Source organism: Panthera leo, chromosome A1, assembly GCF_018350215.1.
Source record: "Panthera leo isolate Ple1 chromosome A1, P.leo_Ple1_pat1.1, whole genome shotgun sequence".
Classification (NCBI taxonomy): Eukaryota; Metazoa; Chordata; class Mammalia; order Carnivora; family Felidae; genus Panthera; species Panthera leo.
In genome coordinates, this window is record NC_056679.1 from 69,734,502 (window position 1) to 69,750,778 (window position 16,277).

The window sequence follows — 16,277 nt, forward strand, 5'->3', positions numbered from 1 at the left end:
TAAAAAGTAGTTCCGTTCTGGTTATATATCATATTTATTATTTGAAACTTGAAATGTTTTAAAGAAAATTTTCAGCAAAGGAAAAAAACAGAATTACAAGGCTGGCTAATAAGATTCACTCACCACCATGATGTAAAGTTCAGGACTTTTGATATTAAGGGAAGAATTTCAATTTTATAGCTCAAATATCAGAGTAAGTGCTCAGTGCTTTGCTATTTGGTCATCACTCAAGGAAAATCTTGTCTGTTGTTTATTTAAAGCTATTTTAAAATAAAGGTGATGGAAAAATAAAACAGTCCAGTCCTGAAGCACTTTAAGGACAGTATGCTGTTCCTAACATCTGAGTACTAAGGTCAGGCTGTTAATGCTATGGAAATGGAAGCTTGATATAAAAGTAATACTATTTTTTTTTAATTTTTTTTAACGTTTTATTTATTTTTGAGACAGGGAGAGACAGAGCATGAACAGGGGAGGGTCAGAGAGGGAGACACAGAATCTGAAACAGGCTCCAGGCTCTGTGCTGTCAGCACAGAGCCCGACGCGGGGCTCGAACCCACGGACCGCGAGATCATGACCTGAGCCGAAGTCGGCCACTTAACCGACTGAGCCACCCATGCGCCCCAAAGTAATACTATTTTTTAGGCAGAAATGTCTTCCCCTGGGTGTTTAACGCCCATACCTACTGCCACCACACACAGGCAGCACGAGATGCCTTCAACATTTTGTTTTCAAAAGACTTTGCTCACTCAATATGCTTCACAGTAAACTTTCTGATATGTTGCAGGGAAAGTAGGATAAGATTTTTGAACAAGTTAAGAAATGTGACCTTGTACCATGACATGATTTCATGTGATTGCTTGTATGACAAAACCAGAGTTGAAATGTCTATCACAGATATTTAAAACTTTATTCTATTAAAAAAAATATGGTTGTCAAAGCCTTCAGAAACTTAACCTACTGGGGTGGCTGGGCAGCTCAGTCAGGAGGAGAGGGAGACACAGCCTCCAGGCTCTGAACTGTCAGGTTGAACTCAAAAACTGTGAGATCATGACCGGAGCTGAAGTCAGATGCTTAACTGACTGAGCCACCCAGGTGCCCCTCGACTCTTGATTTGAGCCCAGGTCATGATCTCACAGTTCATGAATTCAAGCCCACTGACAGCACAGAGACTTCTTAGGATTCTCTCTCTCTCCATCTCCCTGCCCTTCCTTGACCCATGCACATGTGTGCTCTCTCCAAAAATAAATAACTAAACTTAAAAAAAAAAAACTTAATCTACTATGATACTACTATTTCCACTAGAAAAAGAAAAACTCACATCTCACTTCCAGTTAAAGCCAGGAATGTCACACACTCTCTAAATGGAATTGATGCTTAGATCCCCCAATACTACATATTCCAATTCAAGAGCCTGACTAGAAAGTTATGCAAGTTGCCAGTACGTTTGTTTGGACAAATAAAATTAAAAAAAAAAAAAAATCAAAAGCTACCTCATTTATCTGCTTCTGTCTCATTTAATTTAAGATGGTACGTCTGAGTTTAATAAAAAATATTTTTAAATGGCCCATGCACATTTTAGAACTCACTTTCTAGAACAATTAGTAAAAATCTTTTTCCAAATTAAGACTTTTATTTCTACTACATTTAGTAAATTAACATGTATTTCAAACATGGAAGAAAAGCCTTTTAAATCCTTATATCCTTTCAAGCGATTACAAGTTTTAAAAATTAAACTAAATACTACACGAAGAAAGTAAAACTGACATCCTTCTTTTAACCTACCATCAGACATGCTTTTTAAGATGTAGAGGAAACACATCAGCAGGCTCTTAATCTCAGACTGGTCAAGTTTGTCACAGCGAACCACAGAATTTCCCAAAGCGCCACCTTGCTGGTGCTTAAAAAAAAAAAAAAAAAAAAAAAAAAAAAGGAAGGACAGGTGATTTTTTTATACTTCATTACAGGGAAAACAAAACTAGGTTCATTTTTCTCCCTTGAAAGAGAAAGACTCTTAGAACTGAGTCAAATCACACAAATTGGAAGGTATGACTACTTTGTCAACAAACTACAGGCACACCTTCACCAAATACACACACAGGTGCTGGTGCATAGGAGCTCTGACTCGTCTCCTTTCACATACTTTCCTAAGAGACAAGCCAGAAGGCGCGGACTTTTCAAACTGGGTAACTATAGTTGTGGCTACCAGCTTAGTTCTGAAATGCCAAGTACAATCTCATGCAGAAAGTATGCGTACTAGGATCAGACACAGAAATGATGCTTCAGAAGACACTGCAGGATATGGTTGGGAACCATATCCTCAGGAGAACGCCAGTGGCTGAAGGAGCAAATAAAATCTATCCTGCTCCTGTGTACCAGCCACGAAAGCCTGGTGCTGAGTCACTGGCATTCAGCTGACAACGTGGGGCACCCTTGGGGAAAAGCGATAGGCAGGTACCCAATAGGGCTAAATAGGGACAGCTCAGCAGAGTGTGGCCAAAGACCCTAAATTGATGAGATCATCCCCTCACCAGCTTAGCCCAACACCGCAAACTTCCGAACACACAGGGCACAGGGTGAGAGCAGTTTTGCCACTAGACAGCAGGTTCACGTTAAAAAAAAAAAAAAAAAAAAAAGAACAAGAATCTCATCTCCTGATAAAAACACAGGAGATTTTAAAATCTTCAAAGTTACATTTCCAATCGAAATCAGGATTTTATTATTATTTTTTTTGCCAAATACCAAAGCAGAAAGATCAATTAAAAATATCTTTCATTCAAGGCATTGGGGGGCAATTGAAAAAAAATAACGATAAATGGGCTTAACTAACCACACACGTGTGAGTATTTCTATTATAGGAAGAAACACAGGTGCAGTTAGTGGCAAAAGTGTCGTGCGGGTGCATCGTCTCGCCCACCCACTTCGCCAGGGCCACGAGGAGAACCCAGGACTTCTTGCAGTGGGAGGGAAGGAGCGGCATGCAGAGTTTTCTCTGGCAAAGGTGGAATCGTTAGAAGGGAAAAATCCACAGTGACCCGGTTTTTCCTGGCTGACTGGCAGCTCTCTTCCTCCTCTCCAGCACTGCGTATGATGCAAGCGGAATGCCTCCTGAGCAGCTTCTCACTCTACACGTGAAGGCAAGTCATGGTCAAGGGAGAAGGTCAGTATGTCATGACGCACACTGAAATGCTGGCGTCTCTACAGAATGGCACTGGAGGATAATCGTGTCAATGCCAGCCACAGAAGTAGAGGTATGGTTACAACCCTGATTTTCCACGTGCCTGAGAGCTAGAAGTACATCCCTAAGCGGTTCACCTGTTTAGTGGTGCGCTTGCCTAGAACTTGAAATAACTCAGGAAAACAGTGGCGAAGGCAAAACCAATCTACCATTGTCCCGGGTTTAAAGTCAAGCTTTATTCATTCCCACAAAGTTCCAAATAGCTTGACCCTTGTTATTTCAAGAAAAAAAAGTTAAATACGAGGAGGATGCGTTGTGTTGGGGGTACCAGTGTGAGACGGTTTTCAATAAAGCCTTACCCCTGAATCACCTATATGATGAATTAACTTTTCTGGAGCTGGCTTTGGACTCAATACTCATTTGTATGGAAAACTGTGTATAAATGGTATTCTCTCACAGGCCATGGGCATTTTAAATGAGTGGCATTTTGATCTCCCTACCTGTCCAACCTGCCAAAACTATTTGCTCAAGGTCCTCCACTATAAACACTGCCCTCATCTGAACTCCTGGAAACAGGAATTGGGGTTTCAGGAAATGGGCTCCATCCTTAGATAATACTCTGATCATCTACTCCAGGTTAACGGACTTAAAAAAAAAAAAAAGTCACACTTATTGAACACTAGAACACGAAGCAAGGTTTACTTTGTGCTAAATCCATTAGTTTTAAGAAATATTTAAGTTAGATGACAAGAAATTACCTTATCCAGGGAATTGCTTTTCTCACTATTCCTTTCTGGAAGGCTGTTCCCCGAATCTGTGCTTATGAGGGATCCTCTCGAATCAGCATTTCTCACACTATTGATGTTTGGAGTTGACGTCGTATATGGAGAAGCTAAAGGGAAATTTAAGCCAAGACCAAAGATATGGTGAGACAGAACAAAATAAAGTGCTGAACTTTAAGGGAAATTGCTTTTATGGCCCTTGTTTCTTCTGTTAGGAAGCTGGCTCAAGCACTGCATTCAACTACCTCACCTTTAAAGAACCAGACCATGGGGCGCCTGGGTGGCTCAGTCGGTTAAGCGTCTGACTTTGGCTCAGGTCATGATCTCACGGTTCGTGAGTTCGAGCCCTGCATTGGGCTCTGTGCTGACAGCTAGGAGTCTGGAGGCTGCTTCACATTCTGTGTCTCCCTCTCTCTCTACCCCTTCCCTGCTTATGCTGTGTCTCTCTCTGTCTCAAAAATAAATAAACATTAAAAAAAATTAAAAAAAAATAAAGAAAGAACCAGACCATCATCTGAAACGCTCAGACGGAACCATCAGTTCCATGGCTTGTGAGAAGCCACCTCTGATTTCTTCAGGCTAAAGGAGCATACGCGGTTTCAGAATGAGATAAAGGCTCAAAAAATATATATATTAAAAAGGCAAATCCACCTGCAACTATCAAATCGAAAAACTAAACCAATTCAATAAAACCACAGTATTCAAACTGTGTGCTAAGGTGACCTAAGAAACTCAGAGGGGTGTCTGGGGATATTTTACATTTTCAAGAAAAACACAGTGATACATGACATCTGCTAAACTGTAGTTTCCATGTTAGATCATGCTACATTCCTTCCGATGATGTCGTGTCTTTGTGAAGCTAGGTATTTGGCGGCTGCTGTGATTAAAAGCAAGTACTGGGTGAAAAATCACTGTGGACCAGGAACGTGAAGATGGTGGTGAGCAGTCTGATTCCAGCTGAGAAGCTGGCCAGTGCCTACCAGGCATACACATCCCATTGGTAATGGCTGTGGTGTGGTTATTAAAATTAAAATGATTTTCCTTTAAATTGATGTATTTTTCAAATGCCTACTAAGTTGTCCAGATATGAGAACTTATTAGGTTATTTTGGGGCACCTGAGTGGCTCAGTCAGTTAAGCATCTGACTCTTGGTTTTGGCTCACATCATGATCTCACAGTTTGTGAGATCGAGTCCTGCACAGGACTCGGTGCTGACAGTGTGGAGCCTGTTTGGGACTCTTGCTCTTTCCCTTACTCTGCCCCTCCCAGCTCATGTCCTCTCTCAAAATAAATAAATAAACATTAAAAAAAAAAACCTTTTTAGGTTTTTTTGGCTGTAAGCACCTTATCAACAGAACTGCTGGGTGTTTCATTCTGGCCTGGGGACTCCATAGAAAACTCACTGTGACGGTAAGCATGCTGCAAACTGAGAATGGTTGGGAATCTCTGCAACAGTTACGAGCAGAAATGAAATTTAACTTAGAAGTAAAATTTGTGAGATCCGTGAAAAAATAGCATTTGAAGGCAGAAATCAGCCCCTACACCTCATTACTATGGAATTTTTAAAAGTAATGGATGGACTTCCTGCTTAGATAAGATTTAAGTACCTCACTCACATAATTTAAAACGACTGTCAAACTTCCACATTCGTGCTGAACCCAAACGGCCTGGCTGGTTGTGCACACTGCATGAGCGAGCACAGCCTCCCACACCTAGGCTGAAGATGCCGTTCCCTAACGCTAGGAACAGGCCGGGGTTTTCAGATTTCCAGATGCAAATGAGCTGCCGAATGAGCTGCTTCTAAGTTAATCCCGCCCTTCACCTGACACTACGGCCATCCCTGAAACTGACTCAGCATATTAAAATTAAGAAAAGAGCCAGGGGAATTGGAACATGCAAGTGATGGCTGGAATATGTAAACCATTGGCCCCCCGCTGCCCCATCCCAGAGCAGAAGCTGTGTGATTGACTGTCATGGGGAAAAGGCAAAAATCTATGAAAAATCTAGAGCCTTTTTCTATACTTAGAGATAAAACACACATTATGACTGAATTTTAATTATAGTCCTCCTAATATAACCAGGCTTCATATTTAATGTAGAACATAATGATCATGAGAAAGAGGTCCTCAGTAAAGCAAAATTAGACTCTAAATTCCCAGAGTTTTAGGATCAGTTCCAGAAACGGAGTCCTAATCTAAGGCAAACAGATGGAAATGCAATAAATCAAAATCAGCATGCTTAGTAGAACTATGTTCCCATTGTGTGTGTGTGTGCGTGTGTGTGTGTGTGTGTGTGTGTGTGTGCATGTGTGTGTGTTTAATATCTCAGTCCAGTGCATAACCTTTAAAAATCTTAAACAACATGTAAGTGAAATGGAAAGTTTAATTCACCTCTGTCTTCTTTGTACAGACAGCCCAGTGCAAAACACTGAGTAGATGGAAAAAGAAACCCTGAGTCTAAGAGGCGTGTCTTTTATTTTATTTTTAAAATTTTAATTTTTTTAGAGAGTGTGCAACTGGGGGAGGGGCAAAGGGAGAGACAGAATCTCAAGCAGACTACACGCCCAGTGCAGAATCTGACAAGGGACTTGATCGCACAACCATGAGATCATGACCTGAGCCAAAATCAGGTCAGATGCTCAACTGACTGAGCCACCCAGGCACCCAGAGAATGTGTACCATTTAAAGCAAATGTAATCTCAGAGCAGTTTTCATCCAGGCAATGAATCCGTTCTAGAAATCTTCACGCACCACATTCCAAAGGCATTTAAAAACAACTGCGGAAGGTGCTTTCTCAAGGATTTCTACTAAATAGAGATGTAAGGAGAAAGTCTGCTCTCAAAGGATAGGTACTAGGACTAAAGTTAACTGGAAACTCCTTGAAGAATAAAAGAAGAGTTGCTCAAGCTACCAGAAAACAATTAGCAAACTCAGTTCAAAGGTGGGGGCTTTTCTGGAAGGCATTCCTATAAGGAACAAAGATTTAAGTATTTAAAGATGGGGGTAATAGACATGAAGCTTGAGTATAAGTAAGTCTGTTATGGTGAATTGCTATGAAAAGTGGATTCAGATCTTTAAATTTAAGAAAGAGAAAGGGATTAAATTAGTCTCAAATACTTTTCACAACTTCATCATGAACACAGAGCAACTGAGGGTCATTAATGCCATTTGAGTCTTGCTAATGATACCCAATGGCTCATTTTTCCATTCTCAAGGCATCCCACACCCTAACAAGGTGAATGCGGAATTGGAGAATAAATGCAGAGTCAAAGCGTCACTTCATTCGAGTTTGGTCATTTCCATAAAGTCTTGAATCCTAGAGAGTACTGGTCAAGGAGGTAAGATTTCAACACATTCCTGGGCCCTAAGAGTCCTGAAACTGGCTACTGAGAGTATATCCCAAAGCGTGCATGACATTGAAGAAATGTGTTTGTTATAATGCAGGCAGATGACAACACCGAGTGTCACCATGCTGAGCACTGTGCACATCTATGAGCTTCCCACCCCTCGCCGCGACTCTGTTGATGTGGACACTGATGGTGAAGAGGAGAGACACAGTGCCCAGGGCAATTAGTACATGACAGAGTATGGATTCAAAACCGCCTCTGTGTGACTTTAAAGCCAGTGCTGTGAACTCTTGCAGACCAAATCTTCCCAGGAAAGACCCTTTCCCGCTCCTGAAGCAGTGGCTGGGTGTGTGGGCAGAACAGGGCGAAGAAGACAGAGTGAAGGCCCCAGGAGCGAGGCAAGTGCAAACATCACATGCCAGTCTCTAATCTGAGCACTCTGCATGAATTAACTCATTTAATCTTTATGACACCTAATGAGACAACTATAACTATGAAAAATATAGGGCGCCTGAGTGGCTCAGTCGGTTAAACGCCTGACGTCAGCTCAGGTCATGATCTTACAGTTTGTGAGTTCGAGCCCCACGTTGGACTCTGTGCTGACAGCTCAGAGCCTGGAGCCTGCTTCAGATTCTGTGTCTCCCTCTCTCTCTCTGCCCCTCCCCTGCTCGCTCTCTGTGTCTCTGTCTCAAAAATAAAATAAACATTAAAAAAATTAAAAATACATACATAAGCATAAATAAGATTAAGGGTTGGGTACTGTAGGATAAATCTGGGCATGGTGTGGGGTTTCTGACTTTATGTTCTGCTCAGTTTCATCATCTACATGAAACAGCATCTTCACCTCAAACACAAGGGCACCTGGGTGGCTCAGTCAGTTGAATGACTCTTGATTTCAGCTCAGGTCATGATCTCGAGGTTCACGGGATTGAGCCCCGAGTCGGGCTCTGCGCTGACAGCACCGGGCCTGCTCGGATTCTCTCTCCCTCTCTCTCTGCCCCTCCCCTTCTCTCTCTCTCTCAAAATAAATAAACTTTTTTTTTTTTTTAAAAGATCAACACAAAAGGTAAAGACATAAATTTAGAATGAACTACACTCCTGAAAATTAATTTGCTGAGAGGACTGCCCTTTATTCTGTCCTGTGAGTTAATTCCTTTCCTGGGTGTTCCCAGTACTGGTCACGGCAGGATGCTTTATTTATTCAAAGCATAGTGAAAGAGAGAAATGAAGACGGAATAAAGTGATTATCCGTGACAATGGTACGAAGACACATCTATGTTTCGTAACATTATCTTTAGGAAGGGGCTGGTGCAGGTGCTCAGTTAGTCAGAGTTTTAATAAGTACATTTCTCAGGGATAAAACAGAAGAACATAAGGGAGGGGAAGCAAAAATAATATAAAAACAGGGAGGGGGACAAAACATAAGAGACTTATATATATGGAGAACAAACTGAGGATTACTGGAGGGGTTGTGGGAGGGGGGATGGGCTGAATGGGTAAGGGGCACGAAGGAATCTACTCCTGAAATCACTGTTGCACTATATGCTAATTTGGATGTAAATTATAAAAAAAAATAATAAAATTAAAAAAAACTATATATAAAAAAGAAAACAACGTATACAATGAATAAATAAAAAAAATAAGTACATTTCTCAGGTATTTTCTTACACAGAACTACTCAGTTTGAATCTCGATCTATCCCAGCTGCTTTCTTCTCCATGGGAATGGCTCTTACAATATGTCAGAGAGAAAATAATCTTCTAGAAACAATTTTAGAAAACTGATTTTAGAACTGCATTCTCACCAGAGACCACTATCTCCTCAGTAATTATTCTATCATAGTTCATCAAAATCACTATCACCACAAATAAATCCTACCCACAGCACCACCACCCCCCCAAAATCTGCAAAGATCCTCCTTTTCTAGAAACATAATCCAATTTGAAAGTTTTAAGTTTTTGTTTTTTGGGTTTTTTTTTTGAGACAGAGACAGTGGGAGTTGGGGTGGGGGGGGGGGGCGGGTAGGCAGCAGAGAGAAAGAGAAAGAGAAAATCCTAAGCAGGCTCCAGTGCTGCCAGAACAGAGCCCCATACGGGGCTCGAACCCACAAAACCAGGAGATCATGACCTGAGCCAAATACCAAGAGTCGGATCCTTAACTGACTGAGCCACCCAGGTGCCCCTGAAAGTTTTAAATGATAACTTAAGCATTAACAAAAACAAAAAGCAAACAGCACAGATATGTGATTAAGTATACTGAATCTGCAGTGCAGGAGAATTTGGAGGGTCTGTATTTCAGTGTAGAGTTGAGGGGTTTCATTCATTAAATATTAAAACCAGAAGAAGAACATTCAAGGGAGAAACTCAGACTTTAAGGTTCTAATTTGAAAGTTGGAGTGGCTCCCACACTGCAGGATGAAGGCGCTTTCAGAATGAGACCAGGGAGAAGCAAACAGAGCACGAAACGTTACCGATGCCAGAGATGGCGCCGAACAGGTCCTTGTGCAGGCTGTTGTCCAGAGCGATCCCAGGCTTCTGTGGAGTCACCAGCGGGTTCGCAGCTGGCAGCGGAAGCGATTCCTCCTTCAGAGTCTGCCCAAGGGGAGAGGGAAAAGAAATAGTTGAAGACGACGTTAGAAGAGTCGTTGGCTGCTCTTGGAAGTGTGAAGGCACATGCCAGCAGGGGACACGTGGCCGAGATGGACACGCTGCGTGGGAGAAGCAGGTGCACTGGCGTGCAGCGGAGGGAGGAGGTTGGCAGAGGCAGCAGACCAGGCACGAAACTGGGGACAGCGCAGCCTCGGCCCATAAAGTCACTATTTGTTTCCCCCAAATGTCTAGCACGTTCCCTTTCCAGACCTCTGATGCCCAGCATTTCTTTAGATTGTTGTGGAATGTTACTTCCTCAGGGAAAAAAGCCTCACATGCCCCTTCTAACTGGAACATGGGAAATCCTCCCAAATGAGCAGCACTGGAAAGCTCTGCAAGCTTGCAGCTTCGTGTGAACTCCCAGTCAGTGGACGAATTATGTTAATTTTGAAGTCATGTGATAAAAGGGATTTTACTGATTTTCTCAGGTTTGAAGCAGTACAGAGAGATAGCATTATACCCTGAGTGACTTATCCAGATCAGAAAAGCAGACAGGTTCAGAGGATGCACGTGTGAATACAATGTTGTACATACAGCGTGAGATTAGTGCGGGGCATTTTATTTAAGGACAGTGCCCTTTGGAACTACAGAACCCATTCTACACATACGGGGTATCTCAGCATGCCTTGATTTAGGAGATGTGTCCAGAAGAGGACAGACAGTATAAAAAATGGGACGGTGCAGCAGTGGGGGGGGAAAGGGACAGAAACACACACGACAATTCCCCCAGGGTATGCCATAATCACAAAGTGGCAAGACTAACACCTGAGCCAGTTCACGGGTCCAGAATAAAGGCGAAAAGAAGATCGCTGCACTGGTAGTATGTGTGCAAATGAATGGTAGACAGTCCCCAACCCAAACATTTTGAGATCATCTCTGGGATCATCCTTCAATCAACTTAATTTCCAATACATCTTCCAATGACTGCATGAGGATAATATAAATTAAGATGCCTGTTCTTGGAGGTGGGGCCTTGTATCACTCAGGTTGGCCTCCCTAACATCTAGTCTGACTTTCTAGTTTTACAGACACTGAGAAACTCTAGCCCCAAGACGTGGCTTTTCCACGACTTGTTAGCATGTTACCATCAGAATTAGGGCTACTAGCACTGAGCTCTCATAGTACACAGGTTAGAACTATGCTTTTTTCTTTTAACCTCCTCTACCCATAAATTTTTGTTGAATACACAGTGAAGGTCCTTATATCTTACAAGATATGGTCCAGCAGGAAAGCATGGTTTGAATAATGATTTTCAACCTAACAGTTGAAGGTTAATAGACTGGCTCCATCTTAGCCAGAAATGCAATTAAACAAGAGTACTATGGACTATTATGGTTTGGGTGGAGGAGAAAAAAAAAAAAAAGAATGGATGTGTCCCCTGCAAGTTCATACCCGCCCAGAACCTCGGAATGTGACCTTATTTGTAGATGTGATGACGATGGAAGGTAAAATGAAGTCATCCTGGATTAGGAGGCCTACATCCAATCACTGTGTTCTTATGAGAAAAGAAGAGGACATCAGAGACCCAGATACACGCCAGCGGGGAGGCCCTGTGAAGGCAGAGGCTGAGACTGTAACAACGTGGCCATAAGCCAAAGAACGCAAGGATTTGGGGCAACCACCAGAAGCTGTGAGAGAGGCATGGAACAGACGTTTCACACGGAGCCTCCAGAAGGGACCAATCCTGCGGATACCTTGATTTCAGACTTCTGGCCTCCTGACTGTGAAAGAATGAAATTCTGTTGTTTTTGGCCACCCAGTTCGTGTGACTTGGTTAGGGCAGCCACAGGGATGAATGCAGACTGTACCTAGATGTATGTGCTTACGTACACTGCCGGGGTTCACGGGGAAGGGTGACACATCCCTCACGTTGATCCGCTGCACGTTCTCGATTAGCAGACCAAACAGAGGCAGGTAGAGAGTGGCTATCCTTGCTTGATGGCTCTGAAACAAAGGCACACAGTACAAGTTTACCCCAAGGCTCTGAGAATTTCACGATGGACCAAGCTGGCACTGGCCACCTCCTGTATTCGGATCCTTGCTATGAAGACTATTAGATTTTACTGTGTAAACAGCGAAGGGTCTTAGTGAGGTTACCGCTAATTTTCTAATTGGTTACTTTCTCTGTAATACTTAAAATGAAGGACATTTACCAATCCATATTTCCTTCCACTGGGGTCCACTCACCCTCGAAGCATATCTGTCATCAAAAGAATGCTTTATCAGCAGGTTCTTGAGCACGCTGATGGCAATCAGTCGGACCTCCCTAAACTCTTGGAGGGCGGTCCCCACCTCCCTCAGCAACAGCCCCACCAAGAAGTGGTTTCTACAGAACTCGTCTGTTAATGAGTAGTCAAGCTGGAGATCTGAAATGAGGGACAGAAACTGCTTTAGTTCCAGAGGCTATAATGCACTTTGAATAAAACAGAAGCCAAACCCACCCTCTGCATTTAGCCCACCCTGTGTGTCAACAGATGATTAAACTTAACTTCACTTGGGAAAAGGTTGATTATCTAAAATACTGCTCTAATTCCTGGGGCTCCTGGGTGGCTCAGGTCATGATCTCACAGTTTGTGAGATCGAGCCCCGGTCGGTCTCTGTGCTGATAGCTCAGAGTCAGGAGACTGTTTCGTATTCTCTATCTCCCTCTCTCTCTGTCCCTCCCCTACTTGCCCTCTGTCTCTCCCTCCCTCTCAAAGATAAATTAACTTTAAAAAAAACATACTGCTCTAGTTATCACATCAAACTCTTAAACAAAATTTAAATACAGATAATTGTACTGGACTTTGATTTTAGAAGATGTTACATCTTGCATAAATATTAAGTTAGTGAATAGTTTTAGTACTAATTTTTGGAATACACAACATGTTATACTACAAATGAAATTTGGTTATCGATGTGAAATAGAAAATAAAGTTATTGTCTAACTGACATTATGGAGAAGTAATTTGTACCTAACAAACACGTCACTAAAGAAAGAATAAATACACATAGTCTATTAAAATATTTGTTCTTTACTACTTGAGTTCATCAATCCATTTTCCGGTCATTAAAGCCTATATGCTCTCATTAAAACCCAATGTGTTTAAAAAGAACATGTTAGCATATAACCTATTTATTCTGCTATAACTGAATGAAGAACTTCCTTAACATAGAATTTTTAAAAATTTACTCAGTACTTCTACACCTCTATAAGTAAGTTTAAAAAACTAATATAAACTAAAACTGAAATACACAAAGCACCAAGCTAAACTAGTAACTCATCAGCAAGGTAAGTGATAAAACTGGTATCTCTTATGGAGAACAAATAGGAGGAAATGTGAAATCTACTGAAGGAGGGTAAATAAAAGCAACTCAGGGGCACCTGGGGGCTCAGTCGGTTGGGTGGCCGACTTCGGCTCAGGTCATGATCTCACAGTCTGTGAGTTCGAGCCCCGCATCGGGCTCTGTGCTGACAGCTCAGAGCCTGGAGCCTGCTTCAGATTCTGTGTCTCCCTCTCTTTCTGCCCCTCCCCTGCTCACTCTGTCTCTCTCTCTTAAAAATAAACATTAAAATAAAAAAAAAATTTTTAAAAAGCGGCTACACATCACTCTCAAGTTGAAATACACCTTTCAGTAAGCTGTAGTTAGAATCTCAATTCTTATATTGAATCCATTATTAGAGGAAAATCTATAGACCCCTTCTTTGACTTTGATTCCATATTAGTTACTTGTAAACCTATCCAAAATACCGACCCAAGTCCTATGCAGAAGGCCAGGGAAAAAGTATCCATCTTTCCAGAATAATCATGTCCACTGTTTACGACTGTTTTAAGCTCAATCTACTAAGAGCTTGTCTGAGTCTGCTGGGCACCTGACCCTTGACCCAGGATGCTCACCCCCGCCTCACCCAGCTTTCTGCCAATTATCACCCCAAAGTCACCTTCGCAGTGAGGCTTTTCCTGGTCACCCTCTCTCAGATGCCCCCTGCCCATTTCATACCCTCCCCCCCTCCTTGGTTTAGTTTTCTCTCCTTAGCGCTCATCACTAACATGCCACATATTTCACTTCGGTAAAACACCCAGGCATTTTCATCCCCCTAGTCCATGACTGCATCCCAAAGTCATGGGTACCCTAGCCACACTTGGTGCCAGCTAAATATTTGTTGAATGCATGAATGCCCACACCAGGGCCCCGATCCCCCTGCTTGCTCCTTAAAAGGCAGTCCAAGTCTGTCTTGGGGAAAGACATTTATGTGTCCGAACGAATGCTTTTGTGTGTTTCTGAGTTCCCAAGGCCGTTGATTTAGGTGTCATTAATAGTTTGGGGACATCCTTCTGCTTTTTCTCCCTTTTAGCATAAGTCATCCCCAGCACACACAAGACACTAAACTCAGTAATACCACTTGACAGACTTGACAGACTAATTATTTTCGTTTGGCTTAGTGAAGACAAAGAAATCTCGATGAGTTTCCTCTCTTCAAACTTTAAGAAGATACACGACAGTTAAAGACTCAACATGCAAACGTAAAACGCATGTGACAAGCCGTGTGGCTCCTGATTCAGGTCCCTGCCACCACTAAGGACAAGGACTATGAAAATGGCGGAACAGGACACTTCTGGAGTAAAGCAGGGCTTTTTGTTTGTATGACTTCTTAAAGAGGTATCCTAGAGGACCTACGGACCCCAGGAGCAAAAACCCAGATGCCCACCCCGGGGGTGTTACAGCAATATCTTAGCCGCGGTGAGAGTAAATCCACTGGTTTATCGTGAATTTGAGAACTAATCCAAATAGCATATGGGAACCGCCGAAATGGAGAGCATACGTAAGCATCTCGGCAATGACTTGCATTCTCTTTCTTTTGAAGGAGGAAAATGCAAGAAAGCAAGCGGTCACACCCACACCTACCTACAGGAGTGTCATTTGACTCCACAGTTGGTGAAAGAAAAGCTAATTCATAAGAAAAAAGGAAAAGTGAAACAAATCAAAAAATAAACTACAGTTAAGTAAAATGGATTTTTATTTAAGCAAAGGAATTTTTCAGCGAAATAGGGCCTCACTGACATGACCTGCAGTCTAGTAAGTTTGCTGGCGAGTAAGTTCCCACACAACACTTTACCAATAGTTTTTTTTTTTTTTTAATGGAAATTTAACAAGAAAAAATGAACTCATCAATAAAAAAAAATTAGAAAATTCCAAGGTCACATTTGAGTCCATTCTCTTTTCTTACTAAAAATGAATGGCTCTTTTTGTGAAAAGACTCAGATTAATGTATGTAGAGATAGATTACCTTGGTATCTTTGGATCCTGCCTTTTCCGAATGGCATGGGGAGATTCAAAGGTATATAGTGTTCGTGATTGCACACCACACGGAGAAATTCAAACTTGTATTCAAAGAGAGTCTGCAGGAAACAATGGTCAAAGATAAATACCTCACCGAATACACAGCACCCTAAAAACCTGTTAGAAATCATACACCCAGTCTTTAGCTTCATGACCCTCTTAAAACCGCATGTTCTATGCTATGTTACAGATTTTAGAACGGCTGTAGGGATTTGTTTGAAAACTGGGAATGTATTTCATTAAACAATGTCCTCAACTGACTCTTAGGACATTTATTCTTTATGCTTCTCCTACTTCAAAAAGGATTTCAGGCAGCTTATAATTATAGACACAGACTTAACACCATTAAAAAATGAGTAAGGCAGAGCTTTAAAATAGACACACTAGGGAAGAGACAGATAATTCTAGACAAAGTCTATGTGCTTACTTCCATTACCTTGTTAAGTAAACTATGATTTCCAACCCTTATACTTTTAATTTTGCAGTGGAGAAGTCATCTTGGATATTTATGAGAAAATCAAGAAGTATATGTATTTTATATTCAGAATTACTGTATTCCTAACACCCCACACATTAATACAAGTACTAGTTAGTACTAGATAGTAACTCCAAAAGAGGGGACAATAGTGCCTCTGGCGGGACTGAAAGAAAATTGCCATGTGAGCCCAGAGAAACAGGTGGGTTTCTGGATGTCTGTAAGAGCAGCCTGTAACACACAAGCTACCTTCGGGTCTCCAGGAGCAAAGCAGCTGATGTAGTTGTTGATCTGTTTAAAGACGAAGCCCCTGTCCATGAAGGTGAAACATCTCTGTGGAGAAAACATCCCAGAAAGGTAAGTATTTAGGCACCAACTTTTTTTTTTTTTTTTAAGTTGGGTTGAGGGGCTCCTGGGTGGCTCAGTGGGTTGAGTATCTGAATCTTGATTTCAGCTCAGGTCATGAGATCGGAGCCCCAAGCTGGGCTCTGTGCTGAGCATGGAGCCTGCTTAGGATTCTCTCTCTCTC

At 42.0% G+C, this 16,277-nt stretch overlaps 1 protein-coding gene across 13 annotated transcripts in view; it reads right to left on the minus strand.

Moving 5' to 3' along the window:
- Window positions 1–16,277, minus strand: part of DOCK9 (dedicator of cytokinesis 9) — a 333,584-nt gene that overhangs the window by 102,940 nt on the left and 214,367 nt on the right. For all 13 annotated transcript variants that reach the window (XR_006199867.1, XM_042929529.1, XM_042929595.1 and 10 more), the window contains exons 29-35: window positions 15,998–16,081; window positions 15,221–15,332; window positions 12,139–12,317; window positions 11,782–11,895; window positions 9,774–9,894; window positions 3,934–4,067; window positions 1,783–1,897 (exon numbers count right to left, since the gene is read on the minus strand). Coding sequence is in view for 12 of the 13 variants with exons in the window: in XM_042929529.1 (XP_042785463.1) it covers window positions 1,783–1,897; window positions 3,934–4,067; window positions 9,774–9,894; window positions 11,782–11,895; window positions 12,139–12,317; window positions 15,221–15,332; window positions 15,998–16,081 (859 nt within the window). In the remaining variant the exon portion in view is untranslated. The remainder of the gene's footprint in view (window positions 1–1,782; window positions 1,898–3,933; window positions 4,068–9,773; window positions 9,895–11,781; window positions 11,896–12,138; window positions 12,318–15,220; window positions 15,333–15,997; window positions 16,082–16,277) is intronic.